At 35.4% G+C, this 20,944-nt stretch overlaps 4 protein-coding genes and 1 non-coding gene across 5 annotated transcripts; 2 read left to right on the top strand and 3 right to left on the bottom strand.

Annotated features, from left to right (window-relative positions):
• Window positions 1–284: 284 nt before the first annotated feature.
• On the bottom strand, window positions 285–358 carry TRNAI-AAU. Its single transcript has one exon. It is a non-coding gene; the product is annotated as a tRNA-Ile (tRNA).
• A 928-nt stretch (window positions 359–1,286) lies between these two features.
• On the top strand, window positions 1,287–3,308 carry LOC101218916. The gene has a single exon (XM_011653654.2). It carries the CDS (start codon window positions 1,474–1,476, stop codon window positions 2,902–2,904), a length of 1,431 nt encoding a protein of 476 aa, XP_011651956.1. The 5' UTR covers window positions 1,287–1,473; the 3' UTR covers window positions 2,905–3,308.
• Window positions 3,309–8,047: 4,739 nt separating this feature from the next.
• LOC101219156 (translin) lies at window positions 8,048–11,824 on the bottom strand. Its single transcript, XM_004137783.3, has 7 exons — window positions 11,349–11,824; window positions 11,017–11,113; window positions 10,788–10,903; window positions 10,215–10,259; window positions 9,127–9,152; window positions 8,805–8,940; window positions 8,048–8,474 (listed from the first exon to the last, which is right to left on the bottom strand). The coding sequence occupies exons 1-7, from the start codon at window positions 11,737–11,739 to the stop codon at window positions 8,395–8,397; spliced, it is 891 nt and encodes a 296-aa protein (XP_004137831.1). The 5' UTR covers window positions 11,740–11,824; the 3' UTR covers window positions 8,048–8,394.
• A 2,241-nt stretch (window positions 11,825–14,065) lies between these two features.
• On the top strand, window positions 14,066–18,070 carry LOC101214384 (OVARIAN TUMOR DOMAIN-containing deubiquitinating enzyme 12). Its single transcript, XM_011653655.2, has 11 exons — window positions 14,066–14,448; window positions 14,639–14,963; window positions 15,054–15,193; window positions 15,647–15,720; window positions 15,975–16,029; window positions 16,154–16,228; window positions 16,322–16,395; window positions 16,485–16,533; window positions 16,744–16,828; window positions 17,118–17,174; window positions 17,635–18,070. Exons 2-11 carry the CDS (start codon window positions 14,639–14,641, stop codon window positions 17,712–17,714), a joined length of 1,014 nt encoding a protein of 337 aa, XP_011651957.1. The 5' UTR covers window positions 14,066–14,448; the 3' UTR covers window positions 17,715–18,070.
• LOC101214625 (pentatricopeptide repeat-containing protein At2g32630) lies at window positions 18,049–20,598 on the bottom strand. The gene has a single exon (XM_004137925.3). The coding sequence runs from the start codon at window positions 20,426–20,428 to the stop codon at window positions 18,608–18,610; it is 1,821 nt and encodes a 606-aa protein (XP_004137973.1). The 5' UTR covers window positions 20,429–20,598; the 3' UTR covers window positions 18,049–18,607.
• Window positions 20,599–20,944: the final 346 nt, after the last annotated feature.

A 20,944-nucleotide genomic window follows, 5' to 3' on the forward strand; every position in this document is an offset into this window, starting at 1 on the left:
GCACAATGTTTAAGGGATTCTTTTTTGTAATTTAATTGAAAAATCTTTCTCTCGTCGGTTTGTATTTTGGCTAATATGAAATTTAGGCTCCCACTCCCTTGATTAATAGGTTTGGATGAGATAATTAGCATATTGAATTATATTTTGATGAAGCCTAAGGAATCGTGTGACGGTTTTACCCGATGCCTTCAGCAGAACAAAGTAAATATGGTGCAAAATATGATGTCATAAGAATGTTAAGGCTTAAGCATGGGTTCGGGTTGGCTCTTTTGTGCAGAAAATATTGGCCCATGCAGGTTTCGAACCTGCGACCTTCGCGTTATTAGCACGACGCTCTAACCAACTGAGCTAATAGGCCATGTGATGATAAAGAGTTTTTTTATATTAATTAATGTTTTACCTATCTCATTCATAGCTCAGCCAACAACATTTAAATTTCTCGTTTTTTCAAAATAAAAAAGAAAAAAAAGGAAATACAATCCCTCTTTTGAAATTTAATTTTTTATTGGATACAACAATTCAAAACAGTAGTGTGAATTATTTTTAAAAAGATTTAGTTTTAATTTTTGTAACCAATTAGTTTGAATGGTCTGACGGTGAGAATTGGTGAAATTTTGTTGAAGAAAAAAGTAGGGTTGCATGTGAATTCAGAGACTAACAAGAACAATAAAAAGGGATGGCGTTTTTGTTAGCTTTGTTAATTAATTTGGTAATGTAAATTATATCTATATGTTTTGGGTTTTAATTGTGATTTAGGTTTAAGGTTGTTATGTTTTTGTCCTTTTATAATTTATTTGTTGAAGATTTGAAATAATTTTAGTATCAGTTGTTTTTGTTTGTGCTTGATAAAATAAATTGAATTAAATAAGTTTAAATCACTTTTAAACAACATGTTTATCTTAAAACCAGTTTGTACCGAATAATTTTTAACTGATTTCAAAATTTTAGTTTTTCTTTTTAATGGATGAGTTGCTTTTGAGAGGACAAAAGTGACTCTGAATTCCTTTATTTCAAGCCTATTTTAAAACTAATTCTGTAGAAGCTTTTTAGATTCTCCAAAAATCAAAAACAATTTTTTAGAAACTAATTTTGAATTTTATTCTTTAAAATTAAGATTTATTTTATATGCCATTACTTTTTCACATAATAAAATCTCTTTTTTCGCGTTTTTGTAAATCACAAATAATTTGACACTTTTTCATAAAACGTCAAGAAATAAAAATAAAAATAAAACGGCGCGTAAAAAGCACGCACTAAAAACGTCTATGTTCGTTGGCATTGGCACCACCGTTGTATGGTCTAATCCCTATTTTGTCAATTCAGAATCAAAATCACTCTCTTTACTCTCTCTTTGCTCAATTTCAACTCTCTCTGTCTACCTGCATCCCGATCATTGACCCGCCAATTCCCCGTTTCCGTCACCGGAAACTCACCTCTCACGGCGGTGGACCTTAAGAAACCGGCGAAGCCCACATGCCCGCCGCCATGACCGACAACCACCCTCGCCTCGATAACCTTCGCAGTACGTCTCAGCTTCTCCGAGAAGCTACAGCCTCCTTCACATCCAATCTCTTCACCTTTCTTTTTCTCTCTCTCCTTATCCTCTCCTTCCGCGTCGTCGTTGAAAATGGTACCCAATATGTCACCTCCTTCATTGATCGTGACCCTTCCCTTAAGGCTCTTCTCTCTCGCCTTGACATTGCAGGAGAGCAACGCCTTCTTCGGACTTCCGAGGACTCGTCCTTGTCTGCATCTGTTGCCCGTCGCCAGCGCCGTCAGCGTCGTCGGCCTTTTCTGCATCTTACCCGCGTTGGAACCCTAGATGATGATATCTTTTCCGGAGATGGGGATGACGAGCGCGGCCTGTTTGGGACTAATCGGAATCACCCACCTAATGCCAGTTTTGTGTTTTTTACTCAATTCAGTTCGATCTCTGGGTTTTCGGATCTGGTCGTCGATGATGGAATTAGGGTTTCGGAAGTTGTTCGGCCGGGAGTGGGATTTAAAGCTCGGAGTTCTTCTTTTTCTAATGATAAGGAAAGCGCTGATGATCAGGAAGAAAAGGATAGAAGACTTGGAGGGGAAAATGTGCACCAGGATATGGATAGGCTTGTAGATTTGCAATTTTTTGTTAAAGGACTTGAGCTTGGTCGTCGGGACGCTGCAGCTCTGTTCTTCTTTGTGAGTTTTCTGTCTGCTGCTTATATCTGGGTGATGCTTGGCTTTCTTGTTACATATTCATGGGCTTCAGGTATTGTATTCATCGCTGTCCTTAATGATCTAACGGAGAGGTTTGGTTCATTTGTTGGTATGGTATGGGATGGGTCAAGATTGGGGTTCAAGAGGCTTTCTGGGTTTATCCTGATGAGATGGGCTGTGAGAGATGCGCTAACCCAGCTTCTTGGGTTGTGGTATTTTGGTGAAATCGAAGATCAGTATTCATTTTTCAAGCTATTCGTGAGGTTGAAATTGATGCCATTTTCCATAATGTCTCCATGGATTCGTGGTTATGAAAAAGAGATCTCTGGATTTCTGTTTGCCTGGTTTTTGCTAGATACTCTTGTCGCATTCATCTTTGCTGTGGATGCTTGGGTTGTTATTGTGGATGCAAGGAGAACTGGTAGAGAGATTTTGAAGGAAGGTTGTTATTTGATATTGACCATGTTAAACCAGGCTATTCAAATCAAGTGTTTGGAAGCCATCTGTTGTGGCTCTTTCATGAGATGGGCTCTTGCAAGAGTTTGTGGAAAAAATGTTGCCATGTTTTTTCAGTCTGTGGGAGAGGTCTATTTTATGGTGGTTTGGCTTACCTTCTACTTTGCTGCTAAGTGTAGAGATGCCAAAGTGCAGGGACAGAGGTTTGGCCGTAGAGAGTTGGAAGGTTTGATGGAGGGGGTTAGATAATGATGAATTGGCTGCTTTATAGGGGCAAGTTGCTGAACCAAAGGAAAGTTACTGGTAATTTTTCATTGCTTTGTGCATCCCTTTTTTGCATTTCCAGATATCCAGCCGTATTTGCTTCTGTAGTGTCCCGAGCAATGTCCTCTGTATGTACCTTCTTTCTAGGCTGCATGCTACTTGTGTATATTTTACATCAGAATACTTTACAGGAATCATATCCATCCCGGTGGGATGCCTTGCTGACATCTGTTTTTTGGTGCTAAGATATTTAGGACTGTCCTAAGAATCTGCGCTGTAGATAAAACTATAGGCCTGTTAAGTATTTTCATTCCGTTCAGTATGCGAGATTGAACTATATAGGCTTGAATATTGGAAAGTAGTGAAGGCTTCCTATTTGTCTGCTCACATTCTTAGTATTGTTTACTTAAACTCGTCTCTTAAATATTATAACTGGTCATGGTAATTGTCAAAGAAGGCTGTGTGCATGTATGTTGTACACGCACAGTTGCTAATTTACTAGTTATGGGCTTCCATCTGAATCAGAAGAAGCCAACCAATATGACCAGAAAGACATGTAATTATTAATTTAATAGCTATGGGTTTGTATCTAAGATTCTGAGCAAGGTTAATGAATAGGATAGAAGCTTCCCTGCGTTTCTCTCTCTCTCTCTCTCTCTCTCTCTCTCTCTCTCTCTCTGGGGTGGGGGGTGGGGTTGACTTTGAATGATTAATGGACTGTCGTTGTATCATTCGAGATGGGATCAATGAAGATTATTGGACGAGGACACCACCAAGTCAAGTCTGTCTACATTTTTCTTATGAATCTGTAACTTTAGGAATCAGAGATTAAGGTGAACAAGAGGTTTAATCGTTTGGTCCATGTGAGTTAGTAATGATTTGAGGTGCTGTCGTTGTTAAAGTAAAAACTAAAAGCTGAGATTTTATCACAGCTCAAATTAGCTTGGGAGGGTTGGAAGTGTGATCCTTTTCTTGCTTTTTTTTCCCTCTCAATGCTACAATTTTAAATTATCTGAATTAGAAAAATTTAGCACCTTTAGTTATGACGTATAGAGTACTTTCATCTGGGCTTGACAGCCTCGGTCTACTTGAAAGTAGTGAAACTAACCTAGATTCTGCCGTTCTTGTAAGTTACCTTAGTATTATTTAAAGCTCAAGGGTCATTAAAATGCATTAGTAATAGTCTTCTGTGTCTAAAGTGTAAGGCAAAAAACGATAGTCCAATAATTATGGTTAGGATTTTTAAATAAGTAAAAAAGAAGTCCGAAGGCACAATGCACAAGCCCAGTGCTTTAGAATGGAATAGGATTGTGCACGCTAAACCCAAGCCTTCTCAAGCAAGTGTAGCGCCTAGGCATGCTGCTTTAGAGGCTTTTTAAACATTGGTCTATCAAACTCCAACCACTCACAGTACTTCAACTTAATAAATATTCATTGCTCCACAAGAAAAATTAGTACAAAGACTGCAAATGACAAATTGTAACTGAATCAAATGGATCAACTATTATCTAGTTTAATGTTTTAGCTAACTGAACCGACCAACAGATATAGTTCAAACTAACAAAACTGACTTGATTTATTTATTTATTTCCAATTTGTGGTTTGCACCCTATATTCCAGTAGATTTTCTTTTTGTTTGTTTGTTTGTTTTTCTTTTTTGTTTGGAATGGAGGAAAATAGAAATTGGAAGATATCAGATTGAATTGATGGAAATTTTAAATTTTTTCAAGTTTATCTATTTAAGTTTTCGTGGGAGGTTTGAATTTGTTCAATTCTCACCAACCAAGCCACACGTGGGAGTGTAGGCAATAGAAATGCTTGGTTTTGCTCAACCGATCAGTTTGGTTTCCACATTTTTCTGATGTGTTGTGACGTATGACTACATGGTTCACAGTTCACATTTTATGGTGCATCAACTTTGGAAAGGACAAAGTTAGATATTTTTCTCTTTCAAAATCAATGTGTGTTTCTGTGGCTTGATTTGCTTGGAATCTTTGAAGTTCAACCACTTTTTGAGATGCCATTTCCCTTAAATTCTTCGGGATCATTGTGGAGAGTACTATTTATACAGTATAAACATATCTCAATTTCTGTGTTTGCCATTTCCTCATTTTACTTTCTTCTGTACTATCTAGATAGAAAATTTGAAGGTTTTTATCACAAACGACAGATGAATATTCTGATTTCGCTGTGTCACTTGCTTAGAGATATTGAATCTATGTTCTTGTACTCTGAATTTTTCAGTTGTGATCTATTCTTCATCAATTTATCATTTAACAAATTTTCGATTTCTTATATAACTTTTTTACATCCCTCCCATGTGGGACCCGACCAATTGAAGTTGAAATGACAAACCTAGTATGATATGTGCTACTCATTCGCAGGGTATGATGAGTGCATTATATAAGTAGGACAAGCTACCAAGCTTGCTTAGTAGAGAAGGTGATAACTTCCTTTACAAACTAGGTTGTGTATATTGAGGTCTACCTAATCCCAATGTCGAAGTGAGGAGATTGGGATTATCCTTTAAAGTGGCCTTTCCACCAATCTTCCTTGCCCTTTCCACCATTTGGCTACATGCTTTACAGTACAATAAGAACACAACATCTGTGGACTAATGCGTTGCACTGGCTCATTCGAAGGAAACCAATGTAAGAGCACTTTAGAGAAGAGGCTCGCATAGACCCCAACAGGCATGAACCCATTCTGAAATAGAGTGCTTTGAGAAAAGCATACATGTGACGAGATGATGGGGTATGTCAATCTATCACAAAATGAGCTCATCTCAAGTGGGAAGACCATAGGAAAGACAACATCCTAGTGAAGAGAATAGGTGATAAGTTCGATATTGGATGAACTAAAACACATTTGAAAGAAGAGTTCAAACCTGCATTTTGAGGAAGGGGTGGTGTATTAAATAGCCTTAGGTGAACATCAAATTACTCTTGAAGAAATGGTGATCCCAAGGAAGTGCAAACATGCTCTCTTCTAAAGATCTTTCCATGCTCTTTCTCCACGTAGAAACGTTTATTCCAAGCCACAACATATGGGCCGTTTAAAAATATCTTTCTTTGATTCCAAAATAGAAGATGAAGATAACAGAGGATAAGATAAATTTCTATCTCTATAAGATAAGATATTTTCTATCTTGCTAACATGAATTTGATCCAGTGAAGAAATTCTAGAGTAGACATGCTCCTTCACAAAAGATAAACTATAAATGTCTTGTAAGGCACGAGTTCATCTTGAAGGAGGATCGGAAAGAATGGGTTACACCCAAATAAAAAAGTGCCGAGCTACATAAGACCCACAAGTTTGAACCGTGCAAAATGAGGATGATGTTAAGATAGGATAGAATTGCACCCTAAATAGTCATGGACTTGAACAAAGAACCTTTGGAAGGAGAATGTGTGCTATTATAAGAAAGAGGTGATGATTGATAAGTTGTTGCATAGCCTCGACAACGTGAGCTCATCTCGAGGAAGAAAATAGTAGAAATGCTCTCCCCAAATGAGGTAATTAGCTATGATAGGCCTACCTCCATAGGCTCAATGCTTCCTTGTTAGGAAAATAACAGAGGAGCTAGAAGAGAAAAACTTTCATATGCAGTTCGGTAGTACAAATGAAATTTAGAACCATTCACTAAGATATAGCCATATTGAGATATTGATATTTTCTTCGGTACTTGACTCCCTTTTGGAGAAAGAGAAACCAACAAGAAAAAGGGAAATGCTCGAAATGAAATCCTAGCATTAGCACCCTACAGTTCAACACAGCATGGAAAGTATGAGCACTCTCAAGCTAATGATGAATATTTGAACACAATTAACCTAGAAGACCTCCCAATTTTATTTGTGGGGAGCGAAAACTGGCTAATGTACTTTTTACTTTCAAATTGAGGAGATGCTCTTTACTCGAAAGACATCTACTATTTTCTCACAAATCATGATGCCCACAACCACACTACACTTAGTTGAAGTATTTATATGAGAAATTACTCCTATTATGATGATACCTTCATATACTTAGGTGAATGGAATGGTTGCTTGACTTGGTATACTTTTGATTAAGATGACAGGTCAATTTCGAAAAAAATCTCATTCTTAATTGTATGCATATGGATGTGTAATATATATAACACGTTTGTGGGTACTAAAGCGCAATATCGTTAATAACTATATACTACAATGTGACAAAATTCTCCTCTCTTTCCCTTCAAAAGAAGTAAGTGTTGGATTACTATTGAGGCAGGCCATGCTTCTATTTATTCATTTTGTTTGTTGGTCCTTAACTTAACCTACTAAGACTTTAATCAATTAAGAATCCCTCGAACTATTCACCTTTAGATATTTAAGACACATATCAAGCGAAAAATGAAGAAAAGAAGCTCTTCGTTTAGGTTTTATCAACACCTTTAACATATTGACAGAAAGTAGATACTTGTCCAAAATCTGTACGATGTTTCCTCTATTATCATTTCATCTTCAAGGTCGAATTTTGTTGAGGGTTGTAATGAAATGAAACTATAATAGTCTACATTCTTGTTTAATATTCCCACTAATGGGTGGAGGAACAAATCATTGACAAGTTAGTTTACAGAAATGAAAATAGCCATGACTTATTCAAGTAAATGTGCAGATTCCAATGTCGGAGTTATATTTCATTGATAAATCAAATCCACGAAAACGATTTGGTTTCAAGAGAAGAAATATTCAATTCAACAAATAATAAAATTAATTTCCACAAAAAAAGGACGAAAAGTTGTCAACTTTATTGATCGAATAATCTTTAATTTAATAATTTTTTTAATAAAACCTTCATATTACTTTTGGCAATTCCTCCTTTTCAGAACGCGAATAAGGTATTGAAATGCTAGGCAATAATAAATTACTTCGATTTTCATGAAAACGAAAAAAAGAAAAGGAAAAGAGAAAGGTTACATCGGCTATGATCTCATTATCAACCACTGTCAAGGATCTTTGAACCCTAAGGGCATGTAAATAATAACGCTACTCTGTTTGGCTTTTGCACTCGTTTAATCATTGTAAATTATTAATTAAATGTACCTTAGAAAACCATCACATGATTTATATTAATATGGTAGAAAGTAACCAATGCCCTGCAAGAGTAGTAAAGAATTACTTTGTAATCCATTCACGTAACCTGCAAAAAACCTTAATAAAACATAAATGATTTGATAATATGACTAATAACTCTCAAGAAAGGGGTCAGTGGCACGAAAGCTTGACTTTAAAAAAAAAAAAATCCCTAAGTAATAATCGCTATTATCTTGGAGAATGCCCCATTGTAAGAGTATGGTTTTTTACTAGGTATCACTTTCCATCTTTTTACCAAGCAAAACTTGTTACCTAAGAACATCTTTGAGATATAACCAAGACAAGGACAGACCATCGCCCCCTTTTCCTTGTGTACTGGTTCTGTTAACATTGACAAGGATTGTATCCTTTCCTTTGTTCAATCACCCATTGTCAATAGACCTCGAATCTTGACATCGTAGTATACTTCTTCAACTCTTCGCAGATCATACTTCATGCCTGTTGCAATGGAATGATTATATGAGAAGGATCAAATGAAAATGAAAATCACGGGATGAAGAAAATAATAAAGGATTTGAATGTAGGGCAAAACCCATCGCTTTGACTGCAAAAGCTAGTGCGGCAAAGCGGCCATGGAAGCCCCCACTAAGTGATAATGTAAGCCCAACGCACAGACAGTGCGCCACAATTTGAAAAACCTCTCCCTGTGGAATACCACGCCACCCCTAACTCAAGAGGGAAGCGCTCGGCCTCGGGCTACTTTTTATATGAGAAGACGAAATGCAAAAGGAACATGCATAGAGACACGTGTATAAATAAAGATCATACCGTCAAACTTTTTGCGGAGAAAATCATTTCGAAGATTAAGCATACGGAAGGCTGCATGAAGATCAGTAAAAAACTTGAGCACTTTTCTTGGACAATCATAGTCTCCAACTGTCACTTGGTTGACAACATATCGTGGCTACAAAAAAGGGTTAACACCACACATTTACTACAAGTTGTTAAGGCAAGAACATTTTTGTATGATAGAAATTAGATAGCATCTCAAATGGAATTACTCCTCAACTATAATCGAACTTTTTTGTAATCCTGATATAATTATTTTCTTCCAAGTCACAGTATCAGTAAATATTCCAAAAATTCTCACCAATTCATTGGACATGAAACATATTCCTGCAAAATAAACAAAGATATCCAAATCAGCAACCCAACATGGTTAAATTGTAGAAGAATCGTAGGAGAGAAAGCATACTGGCTCGGAACTACAGAATTCCGTTGAATGAAAATCGGACACAAAAAACTCAATATAAACTACCAATTCGAACTCCATCATCAAACCAACATATCCTTATCCTGTGCAGTGCTCTTTACGTAAATCAATCACATTACTGATTCTTCTATGTCATATCTCTAAATTATTGGAACTTGATTCTTTTCTAATAAACATTCATTAATTGAGAGCAACAGTTATTGTCAGAACTGCGTTAACACAATACACCATTAAGATAATGGATCTTATCAGAAGAAACGCACCATCATCGACAAGGAAAGGAAAAAAGAAAACGGGCGATGCATTAAGAAAATGAAAGTTTCTGTCCTTTCAAGAAGGATTAAATATCAACGAGCCCCACAAATTGAATAAATGGCAGTTATTTCTCTCAAGAAAGACCACAGGTTCACAAAAATACAAAATAAACATGGAAAGCAAAGCAACCGGTGTTTACAAATTACAAATCGCAAGGTGTGCTTCATTGCGATTAGCAACTTGCTTGCCCAGAGGCCTCCGTATAAAAAGGATTGCCAGTGAAGTGACTGACATCCACGATGAAACAAAAATATGTGATTACATATAGTGACATAGACAATAGAAATGCATTATAATATAAAATAAAGTATGAAACTAGCGAAAATAAGTATCTGTAATAAAAATACTCCAATGCCTCAAATGTCAAGAGAAAAATGAAAGAATTATATATATATATATATATATATATATATAATCAATATTCCAATTCTTCACAGAGGCCCAAAAGCGATAAAGAGTAAATCAAAAGCAACAAAAGGAAACTAAAAGACAACTAAGTGCTTGCCAGAGAGCATCGTCAGGCACTCTTTTTAACCCTGCTATAGTAATAACCAGGCTTGCCTCGAAAACACTGAAAGCAATATAATCTCTATTCTCTACGTCTCATTCAAACTTGAGGTAAGAAATATATGAAACTATTGAAAGCTCACCAATAAGATAGTCTTCAACATCCAAATTGAAGTCAGATTCATTCACTGCAATTGGACCAAAAAAACAAAATAATGAGGTCATTTGTAAGCTTGCCATTTCAGAGCAGACATAAAATAGGCACAGCATAATGATGAAATCATGAACAACTCATTAACGGCAGAAAGGTCTAAACACAAGGATTCAGTAATCAGTTCCCTCTTCCACACTGGTGAAAGCAATGATATAGAGAAGAATGACTATGGAAAAGTATAAATTAGAATATTATTTAAAAGTAAATATTGAGATAACTTATATAGTTAAGATAGAAGGTAAATTGCACTATTGAGGGGAAATTGAAAAAAAAAAGTAGTAATTATGCATGACACAGCCTTTTATGGGAAAATTCAATAGATAAAATATGGGGTTTGAATATCAATGCAGTCAGGGACTCAGGTTATAGACTAAAATACGGTCATGATGATAGGCCATTCAATCATGACAGAACTGCAGAAGAGAGACAACCATCCTATAAAGTTCATTAAACTCAAACACTTAAGTTAAAGTCAAATGTGAAACTAAAAAAAAATACATACGCCCAAGCTTTTCCTCAGCTTCGGGGTGCAGAAGAAGTTCTCCCGTTTCTAGCCAATGAATAAAAGCAAGCAATGAAACAGCTGTCTGTGTCTCACTCCTCCAGTCTCCGTGATACCTAAATCAAAACGTAATGAAGTCACTAGCAACTTGCAAAAAACAAGATCCACACAGAATACGAATCGTGAAAGAACATCCAAGAAAACTGTAGACCACGAATAGTTATCTCACCTATAGTAAAGACCTGGGCTCTCCCGAAGAATTTCAGCAAGTTGATTGTAGAACGACTTCAATAAACCAACCTGCGATTTTGGCTTCTCAAGAACCTCTACACCAGAAAATCAAGGAAAATAGAATTCAGATTTGAGTGATCTGATTATAATGAATCCCAGCCAACTACATTTTGGTCTCATGAACCAGTAAGTCGAAAACAGAAAATAGAACGAGAGAGAAACTCTTCATCTCCTTCAATAACCAGAACCACACAAACAAAATCCTCCAAATCACAGAAGTATTTTAACAGCGCATTTCAGTACATCACCATGCAAACAAAAATTCAATACCAGGAGTGAGACGAGACTGATGAACCAGAAGCAAGCTGGCCTGTATCAACCTCGTGGAGGACTCGATCTCCATAGCGACACTTCGAATACGGTCACGTAAGCTTCCAGAATCTTGGAGTTGAGTTCTGAAATGCTCGAATTGCTTCTCCACCGAAGAAGATGAGGCAAGAGAGTTGGCGTCAGTGCCAGCCATGGTGGAAGAGGAACAGAATGTAGAAGTGCGGACCGAACGGGAAGGTTGTTCTTGACGGCTGACCCGCAGTGGAAGACGAGAAACAGAAATGAAAGGGAGGGAATGCAAGCAGAAAATAAGGGGAAAAGCTTTAGGGTTTGGATTAGGGTTTAAGGAGTGAGAGAAAATGAAGTAAGCACTTCGAAGCGCTGAGTTCATCGTTCGACGGTGGCAGCGACTCTTCTTCTATTTATTGGAAGCTTTACTGTTTTGTAGCCAATGAGGGCTTGGCCAATGTGACGAATTTTACAATTTTGTTTGTAATTTATAAGGATTTATTGTTCTCCTCGTCATTTGTTTTAAAGGAAATCGTAAGTGAGACTATTTTAGCGATAATATATTTTTTTAGGGAAATTGTCATCGATAATTATTTTAATAATAATAATTAATGATATAGCAACATTTTAAAAAAAATTATAAATATAGTAAAACTATCGTAGATTTGTATCGCTATAGACACTACTCTTTTTTTTTTAATTACCTCAATTTTCACTAAACACTTAAATTTAACTGTAATTGTTAATGTATTTAAATAATTAAACAAATTGTAACTTATTAAATTTAAACTTTTTAAATTAATTTTAAAATCTTACCTCATAATTATTTTAAATTAATTAATAAACATCGACACGGAAGTAGTATTTAATGGACAATTGAGGTTGAAAATGTAAAATTTTGAAATTCTAGGAACCAAATTGAAACAAACTCTAAGAGTAAGATTGTAGCATTTTGATACTTAAGGACTAAAGTGAAACAAAAATCAAAATTTAATGACTAAATGGATAACATTTTAAAACCTTTAGTTTAGATTGAAACTATATCCCGAACAAAAAGTTTTCTTATCGATGTAAGAAAATGAAAGACTGACCTCCATGCTATTGTAAATCTTCAAACAACTTGACTATGTTTTTTGTTAAACATCATATTTATCTAAGTTCGTGTCATTTTGAGTCATATTTAGTGTAGCTTACAATTCGCTTCAATCTATAATTACGTTTGTTATGGTTTTAAATATTATATATTTAAACTCTTTATTATCAATTCCACCAACTCACTCTCTTATACAATACATATATATATATAAACACGATTGAAAGTTGCTTATTATTTATCTAGAAATACATCCCATCTTTTTAATTTATATAATCATAGATGCTTATAATATTTTGTTGACGTATAAGACAGTCACTTAGCGTGCAACATAACAAACATCACATATGATTCTAAACAATCTTATCACAAGGTAATTTATTTATTATTTAAACTAAATCCTATGGTCAAGCTTTGATTTGCATCTTAGTGCATTCATTCATTTTCACACATCTTAATCCACCATTTATTAATAGTCATTTTCTTTATCATTATTATTTTAAATTGTCATTTTCTACCCAAAACTTCCCTTTCCAACTTTTATTATTTATATTATCATATTTATTTCATTCCAAGGTTGATTTTAATACAAATATATTTTTTTTCACTGATATTATCTCATTATTGTCCATATATTAGTATAGACACGCCGTTATTTAAGTATAATTTGAAATTTACGTATATATTTGACTTTTTAAGAATTGGATCAACTTCTAAGACGATAATGAATGTATTGTCTATTTAATTAGGTAAGATCCTTAATATTTGTTATGAATAATGACTTCATATCACTTTTTTTATATCTAGCTCCCGATTTTGAAACTAAGATGAAACTTCATTAATTGATGAGTTGATAAATTTTCATTTTTTTCTTTAGTAAAGCTAATAGTAAAATGATCGACTAGTTGAAATTGCAACTTCGATTCTTAGCATGCATCTCAATTATTTGAATTTTATTTATTTAACTTTGACACATCAACCTATCAAACCAACAAAACAATAACAAAATATCATAACTCAAAGTTAGTTAGACTAAATTCTATTTTTTAAAAAATAAAACTTATTTTATTTTTAGAATTGTTTTTAAAAAACTACAACAATTTCCAATAGGTTCATAAAAAAAAGTCAATAAATCTGTAAACTTTTAATTTAATGTCTGTTCTTGATATGCTCGAATTTTGTAAAACGAAATCAAAGTTTATTTTATGACCATAAACTTGCAATTTTATATAAAATAATTTCGTAATTCTTTATTATAAAAAACAACTAATTTATTTGACATAAAAAAATTGAGTTTTTTTAGAAGCATTATGACGTCAGTTTTTACATTTGTGGGACCTTTGGACCTGAGATTGAATTGAATTTGAAGGAAAAGGTTTAATATTTTTTTCCCTAATTTGATTATTTTCAATCAAAAGTCTCAAAAGGTCGGCCGCTACCCCACAAATCGAAGCCGTTTGATTTTCCACCTTCCATCCAAAGATCAATCTCAACCGTTCTCTTCGCTTCCACTCTTTGACCATTCCCGATCACCACCGTCAAATACGGCCTCTCAAATTAACAGCCATGGGTTTTTGATTAAGACCCTTTTCCTTTTTCTTTCCCCCCCCCCCCCCCCCCCCCCCCTAAACTAGAATTTTATCGATCGTATTCTTGGAATTGCAGTCTTGTTCGAAGCATGTTAATGGGCAGCCATAGCCAGTTTTTTGAACGAAATCGCTCCGCGTTTAAACGCCGTCGAAAGAGAGAACTATAGTGTTGTTATGTATATGTATATATATGGCAATTGGCATGAATTGCTACTGTTTATTTGATTTTTAATTTTTGCTCATTTTCGTTTTCAATGCGTTCATCGTCATCAGTGGTGTTAATTAGCTTTCTGTAATTGCACACTGACCTGTGAACCTCTTTTTTCCTGTACTACCCACCCATCTTGTTCGTTCGAGCTAAAAGGAGCTTTCGTTCGTGGTTTTTGATCGTACTTGCTGTGAAATTAAGGTAAGTTGTTTGTGAAAATTACATGAATGGATTGTTAATTGAATTATTAGGAATGGGTTGCTTTGTGTTTACTCTTAAGTATTCATTTCTTGAAATGGTTGAACTTTGGTTGTTTTTCTTTTTCTTTACTTGTTTGTTTTGATTTGTTAACACACTCAATATGGGAAAACTTGTATGTTTTTGCATCTAGATGGTTCCTTCTGGTTATGAATCGGATGTCATTCAGTGGGGTCTTCGTCTTTTTGATGGTGATTCAGTTTTTAATTCTGGGTATTACGGGGAGATGACAGCCGTAGATGACCATTACCCTGGGAATTATTATAGAGATCATTACAATTTAGAACACACTTGTGTGGAGAATGATGAGATTATTGCACGAACTCTGCAAGAAAATTTGTCACACTTATCGATTACAGACTCCTCTAGATGTCCATTTGAAAGAGAGGATCAATTGCGAGGTCCCATATACACAACTGCTTGGAACAATCCATTTCCAAGGAGTAATAATAGTTCAGGTATTCAATAACCCTTTCTATTTCAGTGTTCATTTCAGACTTGTGTAGAGAATTCTTGTTAGCTTAAGGACATTTAATTTCTTACTGCAGAGAGTATTTCTGTGGAGGAAGATATTGAAACTATGGATCCTTCTAGTTCATGTTCTAGTCCTGGGGATGAGGATTTCTCCTATTTATATGCTCTTGATGGTGAAGAACTCTGGAGATTCAATCAAGTGATCCCTGTTCCTGTACGTTTGAATATATAAAGCACTGCTTGTACCTTTACCTATTTCTGTGCAATCATATTTAATTTTGTGTGCGTGTGTGTGTTTTTCCCTTCACATGTTCTTGGAGGTCATCAAGATGTCTGTTTGTTTTTTGCCACTAGTTTCCATGATTTCTTGACTTTTGTATAACCTCCGTACGTATTTTGTTATGGTTATACCGTAGGATGCAAGATAATGATTTGTTCTAAAGAATGGCACTGGACATTTCTTTTTCTTTCTTATCTGTGGATCTTAAGTGTTTACCATATGAACTCTGCGTACAGTAAAAGAAACTTTTGTGTGTAATTTCTACAGCTTGTACTGCTTGTGGCTGTACTTCTTTGTGAATTCTTAGTTGTGATGATTTAATTGTTTTTATTTGTATGTTTTCTGAGGGTTCGATTTTGGGACTAACCTGTTATGTTAATTGAGCAGCATGTTCCAAGAATTAATGGAGAAATTCCATCAGTTGATGAAGCAGCTTCTGATCACGAAAGGCTGCTGGACAGGTACCTTCTTGAACATTTGTACTTCGAAGAACTTGTTTTTGAAAACGCACAATAAGAGAAACCTGCTAGGCTATAGCCTTCTATTCTTTCATTACAAATAGATTTCCATTTCCTGTCGTAATGTTTGGCATTGCTAACAAAAAGATATTAGTATGATATCATTGTACTGAATATGCAAGTTCCCTCTACAATACTCTGTCAAATAGATTGATATTAACTATTAAAACTGATGAAGAATTGTCCTCTGAATTCAGATTACAAGTGTATGACTTTGTTGAACGAAAAGTTCAAGGTGATGGCAATTGTCAGGTTTGTTGTTCTCAGCTCTCTCTCTTGTTACTTTCCTTTTTTCCCCAACTGGATTTATATTCATTTTAAAATAATGGTTATGGCCTTATGGGTTCAGTCATATTCTTTTTGTATTCTTCCCCAGTTTCGTGCATTATCTGATCAATTATATGGAACACCCGACAATCACGAACTGGTGAGACAAAAAGTTGTAAATCAGGTTTGTCATCCTATACTCAATACAAATTTGTTTGGTTATCCTGCATTTTACCACAACTCTAAGTCTTCAATTTGTTTGTTTTCTTGTCAACAGCTTATGTCACATCCAGAGATTTATGAGGGATATGTCCCAATGGCATATGATGAGTACTTGGAAAAGATGTCCAGGTTCTAACAGTTGTGTTGTATCTTTGATTTCTTTTTCCTCCTTACTCTCCTTCAAAACACCATGTTAACCTTTTACTTCTATGAAGCAGGAATGGGGAATGGGGGGATCACGTCACTTTACAAGCAGCAGTGGACTCGGTAAGGTCTACATAGAATTCATTGCCTTAATTTTCTTTCAAACAAAGTTTATTCTTGTTATATGTCGATATATTCTAGACAATTCCCTTGGTTATCTGCTATTGTATCTGTTGCTTCAAGAACATAATTTGGCATGCTGAGCTTACAATATGAAGTTCGTTACATGTGAATTTCATCTTTGTCTAACATTGCAAGTATCCTCTGATGCAGTATGATGTGCAGATATTCGTTTTAACTTCTTTCAAGGATAACTGCTGCATAGAGATTCTTCCAAATTCTCAGAAGACAAAAGGAGGTAAAGGATACATATTTGTAGATGACTGGTGATCTTATTATTCTCTTGTTTTTTAACTTTCACATCCCTCCCATGTCTTCTCTTTCTTTTATTATATTATTGTATTCTGCTGCAATTAAAATTCTCATCATCATAAAATCATACACTTGTAACCTCGTCAATGGTTTAATCCTCGGTTGTATTTGTCATTCTTCATTGTTTTTAAGTTTACTTGGCTCAGGTCCTTCCTTTGTTTTTCTTCCTCATTGATTTATTGGTCTTTGACTATAGCTATACCGTGCATTTGCAGTGATTTTCTTGAGTTTCTGGGCAGAGGTGCATTACAACTCAATTCATCCTCAGGGAGGTAAATACTGTTCTCTGTTCTCTATTGTGTTTCCGTTGCTTGAATTGGTAGTCTCATAAAATAGCCAAGAGCTAAGCCTACAAAATGGGAGAAAAAGAAGGAAAAGAAAAGAGACTTGTTTGCTTTAGCCAAAACTAAGTTTTAGGTAACCCTTGACCCTTCTAGGTTATTCTTCATTACGAGAATACATAATGTATATTTAGTTAAATAGAAAGAAATAAAGTGTCTTCTGTGAGAAGTTACTTTCATTTTTTTTCCCAAACGTGCCGACAAGACTTTGATGGCCGATTTAGGACGTCAACCATTGATGCTTTCAGAACTTTTTGGGAATATTTGATATATAATATGTTTACCACCTTCAAGGCCTCAGCGATAAGGGACATATTCATAACTTTGTATGTTTGAGCTTTTACTTTGTTCTAGCTTGATCCATTTTTGTTGTTTTGATATATACATTCAGGTATGCCATCAACTGGAGATTCCCCACCCAGTGAGTTGAGAAAGAAGAAAAGATGGTGGAAGTTTGGAAACAAGCATTGATAAGCCCCCCTACTGCCTCAGACTCCTAACTTTTTTGGTCCTGTTATTGCTACACATCTATTTTTCAAGTGCGATCCTTTGTTAGGATTTACATTCACATGCCTTGAAGTCTTTTATGATAAAGACAAAGCACATTGATCTTTTCCTTCTTTTTCTGCTGTTGTTCCCCATAATGCTTAAGCAGGGTTGTCTGTATTTGCTTATTTTTGTAGTTGTATACGGTTTGGCCTAATTGGTTGGAATCTTGAGGGAGAAACAGATTGTAATGATTCTTTTGACAGAAATGCAAATGTATTTCTCTGAAAGTATCAAGTTTTCTTCTTGATATCAGATATGGAAACAAAGGATTTGTCTTATAATCATCTGAAACCGTTTCCCATAATTACAGTTTTACAGCAGACTAATATGGCATTCCCATGTTGACGTTTTCCCTAGCTGATAGTATTGAACAAATTGACATCACTTTCCACTCAATTGTACTAAAAATGAAACAAAATGAAACAAAATGATCTTGTTTTGTTCATCAGTCCGAGTCGTTTTGGTAGTAGGGTGGTCTTTGTTTGAATGAATGGTTTCTTTCGCCCACCCCTACACACTATACATGAAATGGGTATAGTGCCCCACCTCGGTTTTCTGTAGGGCGTCTTTGAATGCCTTGGGATTGTCTCAATGCATTTGAATAGCTCATAAACGCCGGTCTTCCCGAGAGAAATCGCCATATTGGACCCTTGAAGAGGCAAATATAATGCATTATGGGCTTTATCAAACTTCCTACGTGCTATCCTTGGAAGTTTTTGCACTCCCTTAAAATAGGGTCACAACTTTTCGTCCGCAAATCTTCGTTCAAAGACATTCAAACTTTAAAAAATTGTAGCTTGTTACACCCAGTCTGGTCAAGTTTCAATGCGGTCGACGACATTTTCTAAGCCCGAAACTAAAGGTCCTACCTTATGAAGGCTCGCTATCAAGGAAGAATATATTCCGTCATCAGGTACAATGCCTTCTTTGTTCATTTCATCATATAATTTAAAAGCTTCATCAGCTCTACCATCCTTGGACAACCCAGAGATTATTACCGTGTAAGTTACTACATTTCGATTTAGTCCTAGTTGTGGCATTTCATTGAATAGTTCAAGCGCTCTATCCACATTCCCACTAGCACGTTCCCCATCTATAAGTGATGTATATGTATATGTGTCCGGCATTAACCCCCTTTCTTGCATCTCATTTATCAGTTTGTATGCCTCCTCCATCTTTCCCTTCTTGCAATATCTTTCAATGAAAGCATTGTACGTAACAACACTAGGTGCCTTCCCCTTCTTCTCCATTACCTTGAACAGCCTTCTTGCTTCTGCAAAATTTTGTTCTTTGCAGTAAATGTCAATCAAAATACTGAAGCTCACTACATTTGGAGCCACTCCTCTCTCTTCCATTGTAAGCAATAGTCTCTTTGCTTCCTCTCGCCGATTCGATCTACAAAATCCACTGGCAATTATGTTACAAGTAAATGCATCAATCTCAAATCCTTTTTGCTGCATGATATTCTGCAGCCTTAGAGCTTCGTCAATCATTCCTTTTTTGCAGTACCCATCCATCAATGTATTGAATATCACTCGATTTACATCAACCCCTTTGCTTTGCATGTCATTTACCATCATCTCAGCTGCCTTCATCTCCCCTGCCTTGCAGGCACCATTTATAAGGGCACCATAAGTGTATGCATTTGGAACAAGCCTTCTCTCAGTCATTTCATCAAACAGAACAAAGGCCCTCTTCATGTTCCCAAATTTACAATTCCAATTGATAATGGAGGTGTAAATATACACATCAGGCTCTATTCCTTTCTTAAGCATTTCATCAAACAGCTTCTCTGCTTCCTCAATTTTCGAACTTCTTGAATACCATTCAATCAACATTGTATATGTTGTTACATTATAATCCACAACATTCTTCTCCATCAAACTAAGAATCTCATTAACACCTCCCACATCCTTAATTTCAATATAACCATTCAAAAGAGTATTATATGTTATAACACTGGGCTTAAATCCTTTACAGACAAGTTCATCCATCAAAGCTTTAGCCCTTACAACCTCCCCTTTCTTACACAACCCATCAACCACAGCCGTCCACGAACAAACACGTATTTCTATGCCCGAATCGACCATTTGACGCAAGAATTCTACACATAATTCCATATTACCAGATCTCTTCAAAGCAAGTAGAAACTCAAAACATGATCTCTCGTCAATCTCAAACCCTTTCTTTCTCGCATAATCAAAAACCTCCAAAGACGAATCAAACATTCTGTTATCCATGTATACTCTAAACAACATATCACAAAATTTTTCAACGATGCTCGGCTCATTAAACTCACCTCCAATCGAAGAAACAATCCGCTCAACATTACTCCAAAGATTTCCATCATTAACGATGAATTTCAACACATTTTTCATTTCCGCGAACTTCCGAGCTCGATACAACCTAGAGAAGAGGATTAAATGCGCCGGAAGATCGGGTTTACGAGATGGGTTTTGTCGGAGAAAGTCGAAAAACCGCAAACAGGACCGAGTAGGAAGATTTGGATCAGATAAAACCAATTGCATTACCCGCGAATCAAAATTTGAAAGCAGCGATGGGGTGGTTTTGAAGGGTTGAAGGCCAGATTTCAGAATTAGCTTCGCAATGTTCGCGGCAATCGCCTGCTTCGACATGGGATAGGAGATGGGTTTCAGCCGATTTTGTGGTTTTTGTTATGAAGATCTTCTATAGTGAACCTACCGGAAACTCCCTCTTGTTCATCAAACAGCGTCAATCTAGTTGAAGACCTAAGTTTCGGCGGGTACATTTGTCACAACCGCCGCCCGATCCACTAATCTAAATTTGAAGATTAAATTCGATATGTCATATATTATCATAATTTTTTTAAAAAAACTTTTGCAAACGTCTCTCATTTATTTTTTAACAAAATATAAAAAAATTTATTATATCTTGTTTTCTATGAAGTGTTTATTTTGCCCAAGTTCTATTTTTTTACAATTTTTTTTCATAAAACTTAAAATTTTTAGAATTTTTTTTCAAAAATAAAAATAATGGACAAACTACTTATATTTCATAAAATAAAACACTAAAAAGTAAAATTTATTACATTTATTTTTTATTTTTATAATATTTTAAATTGTAAATTGAATTACTCGTTTAACAAAGTATTAAATTGTTAATTTAAAAAA

This window comes from Cucumis sativus, chromosome 3, assembly GCF_000004075.3.
Source record: "Cucumis sativus cultivar 9930 chromosome 3, Cucumber_9930_V3, whole genome shotgun sequence".
Lineage (NCBI taxonomy): Eukaryota > Viridiplantae > Streptophyta > Magnoliopsida > Cucurbitales > Cucurbitaceae > Cucumis > Cucumis sativus.

Bases quoted from the DNA above. Each gene is read 5' to 3' on its own strand.
- LOC101214384 (XM_011653655.2), top strand. From the start codon at position 14,639: ATGGTTCCTTCTGGTTATGAATCGGATGTCATTCAGTGGGGTCTTCGT. The intron at 14,964-15,053 runs GTATTCAATAAC...TTCTTACTGCAG, and splicing joins AAGGAGTAATAATAGTTCAG to AGAGTATTTCTGTGGAGGAA. The intron at 16,534-16,743 runs GTAAGGTCTACA...CCTCTGATGCAG, and splicing joins TACAAGCAGCAGTGGACTCG to TATGATGTGCAGATATTCGT.
- LOC101219156 (XM_004137783.3), bottom strand. From the start codon at position 11,739: ATGAACTCAGCGCTTCGAAGTGCTTACTTCATTTTCTCTCACTCCTTA. The intron at 11,114-11,348 runs GTATTGAATTTT...TTTCTGGTGTAG, and splicing joins TCAGTCTCGTCTCACTCCTG to AGGTTCTTGAGAAGCCAAAA. The intron at 8,941-9,126 runs GTGAGAATTTTT...CCTTTTTTGTAG, and splicing joins GTTTCATGTCCAATGAATTG to CCACGATATGTTGTCAACCA.
- LOC101218916 (XM_011653654.2), top strand. From the start codon at position 1,474: ATGCCCGCCGCCATGACCGACAACCACCCTCGCCTCGATAACCTTCGC.
- LOC101214625 (XM_004137925.3), bottom strand. From the start codon at position 20,428: ATGTCGAAGCAGGCGATTGCCGCGAACATTGCGAAGCTAATTCTGAAA.